The sequence below is a fragment of the Ornithodoros turicata genome, chromosome 3, assembly GCF_037126465.1.
Source record: "Ornithodoros turicata isolate Travis chromosome 3, ASM3712646v1, whole genome shotgun sequence".
NCBI classification, from domain to species: domain Eukaryota; kingdom Metazoa; phylum Arthropoda; class Arachnida; order Ixodida; family Argasidae; genus Ornithodoros; species Ornithodoros turicata.
In genome coordinates, this window is record NC_088203.1 from 56,498,688 (window position 1) to 56,501,198 (window position 2,511).

Below are 2,511 nucleotides of genomic sequence, written 5' to 3' on the forward strand. Positions count from 1 at the left end.
GGGCAGCAGATCTTTGTACTTTCTCTATTTTTTCGGATAGCGGGCATGTGTGACCCGGATTGCAGATGCATGCACTAAACGAGGTTCAACTAAGGTTTTTATATGATGTTAATTTAATATATTTCGTTGTGCCATGGCGAAATTTCCTTCTTAGCATCGACAGACTTCGAGTGGCTTTCGCGCACATATGGCTATCCCGTTTCAGACCGTTCCCTTTAAATATGTCACCAGCAATGAGAAGGGTGCTCAGAAGAAACAGACTATCGGCTGTTCCCAACCTGGGGCAACTTTCTTCAACATGTGTCCGACTGGTTCGTAAATTACAAACGTCTGCAAGTAACCAGCGGTCTCCCTGCAAAAAAAAGAAAGAAAAGAAAAGAAATAATAATAAAAATGAAAAAAAGCAGAGTACCCTGATTGCCAGCTCCGTATGCTCGAGTCAAAAGTTACAGAAAAAGAGGTGCGGATGACACAGTGCATGCAGTTTTGAACTCCCTTCGAACAAACGTATTTCGAACAAACGGCGTCGATCAACCGGCTTTCGATCAAACGGTTTTCGACCAAGCGGCGTTCGATCAAAAGCCTTCGATCAAACGTCATTTGACCAAACGGCGTTCGACCAAATGGGCGGACACTACGGCGTTCAAACACCCATTGACTCACGATAGATAAAAATAAACTTCCATAAAAATTCGCCCCGCAGGGGGCATCAGCGTACACTGATGTTTGGTGAGTGGCGCCACCACGGACCCTAGCCCCCAGTCCCAAGGTGTTATCCGTACCGTGCCGAGGGGATGAAAGGCGAAGGGTAGAAGCCTTGAACGGTGGCGGTCGGGGTCTTGGTCAAGCCCCGGCCGATGGGTTTTCCTTAAAACTCCGGGACCTTCTCACGCGTATGGACGTGAAACGTGAGCGACTCGTAGGAGCGTCCATTTCTTAAAACCGTACATGGTAAAAAATTCTTCCTCCTCTACGATCGGGGGCGGCAAACGTCCCCGGACCGAAGTATTCAAAACAATGTCTACGAACTTTACAGCAAAGTACGTCGTTCTTTCAGCGACAGGAAATGACAAAGAAAAGGTAGTCCCGTTGGGTAAAATGTCGCCGTTCTTCATTGAGAAGGCGGTGGCATCTCTGTCTAAGCATATACCTGAGATCAAGCGCATGCGATCAGGCGACTTGTTAATAAAGTGCACGTCTGAAGCAGACTGTGAGACCATTCTGAACACACATGAAATGTTGGGAAAAAGAATATCAGCTTCCTTACACAAAACTCTGAACACCAGTCGAGGCGTCATTGCCATATCTGAACTCATCGACGTGCCCGTTGAGGAAATTCTTCTAAACCTGAAAGACCAGGACGTCATAGATGTACGAAAAATAAAAATAAGAAAGAACAATGAGTACATTACAACCCGTAATATTATTCTTACCTTTGATCGCCCGACTCTTCCTCAAAAGCTAAAAGTAGGGTATATGTCAGCTGAAGTTCGCCCATACATCCCAAACCCGTTGCGCTGCTTCCGTTGTAACAGATTTGGTCATGCTGCCGACTCCTGCCGTGGCTCTGCCTGTTGCGCACGGTGTGGGAAGTGTGACCATGAAACAAAAGAATGCAAAGGGCCAGACTGTTATGTCAACTGCTCTTCTAACCACCCATCCTACTCGAGATCCTGTGCAAAATGGAAATACGAAAAAGAAGTCCTACATGTTAAAGTCACGCATAACCTCAGTTACCCAGAAGCCAGGAAAAAAGTAGCTCCCATTTTTTTCGAGAAATCTTTCGCCACAGCTGTAAAACAGAAAGTAAAACTAGTCACACAGTACACCCAGACCGAGCAGTCAATATTCACCCAGACCAACGCAAGTCAGATCCAAGGAGGTGGAGATCCACCTCCAACTCCCGAAATTCCTGTGGCGTCGCTAACACCGGCGCCACTCCTGTCCTCACAGTCCACGGAGGTGACATCTATGGATTGCGAGGACGAGACGAGCTCTGAGCGCTCCTTTGCGAGCACGAGCTCCCAAGCCCCCAAAAAGAATAGATCTAGTCTGTCGGGGAGCGGGTCACTCCCTGACATATCTGACAAGGAGCTTGCGGCTGCACGAAAGAAAACCACAAGGCCGCGGGTCACACCCCCAACAAAAAAATAGGTAATGGAAGCTCTTCCTAGTCGGCAAAAGTTCTTGACAGGCGTCTTTCTTCTTACTGCAATCATTATGCAACACACGATCCTCCAATGGAATTGCCGAGGGTTACTCTCTAATCTAGATGACATCAACGATCTTTTCGAGAAGTATAACACATCATGCTTTTGTCTTCAAGAAACATATCTGAATACACAAACACAAAATCCACTGCGAAGACACAATATCTTTCGAAAAGATCGAACTGACGCCACCCGAGCATCTGGTGGTGTTGCGATCGTCACACGAGGATCTCTCCCAACAAAAGCAGTACACCTAGTTACAGACTTGGAAGCTGTAGCCGTGCAGATGTGTCTAGACAGA

The 2,511-nt window shown here is 47.0% G+C and overlaps 1 protein-coding gene across 1 annotated transcript; it reads left to right on the forward strand.

Annotated features, from left to right (window-relative positions):
• The first annotated feature begins 1,098 nt into the window (after positions 1–1,098).
• On the forward strand, positions 1,099–2,154 carry LOC135389496 (uncharacterized). The gene has a single exon (XM_064619536.1). It carries the CDS (start codon positions 1,099–1,101, stop codon positions 2,152–2,154), a length of 1,056 nt encoding a protein of 351 aa, XP_064475606.1.
• The last annotated feature ends 357 nt before the right edge of the window (positions 2,155–2,511 follow it).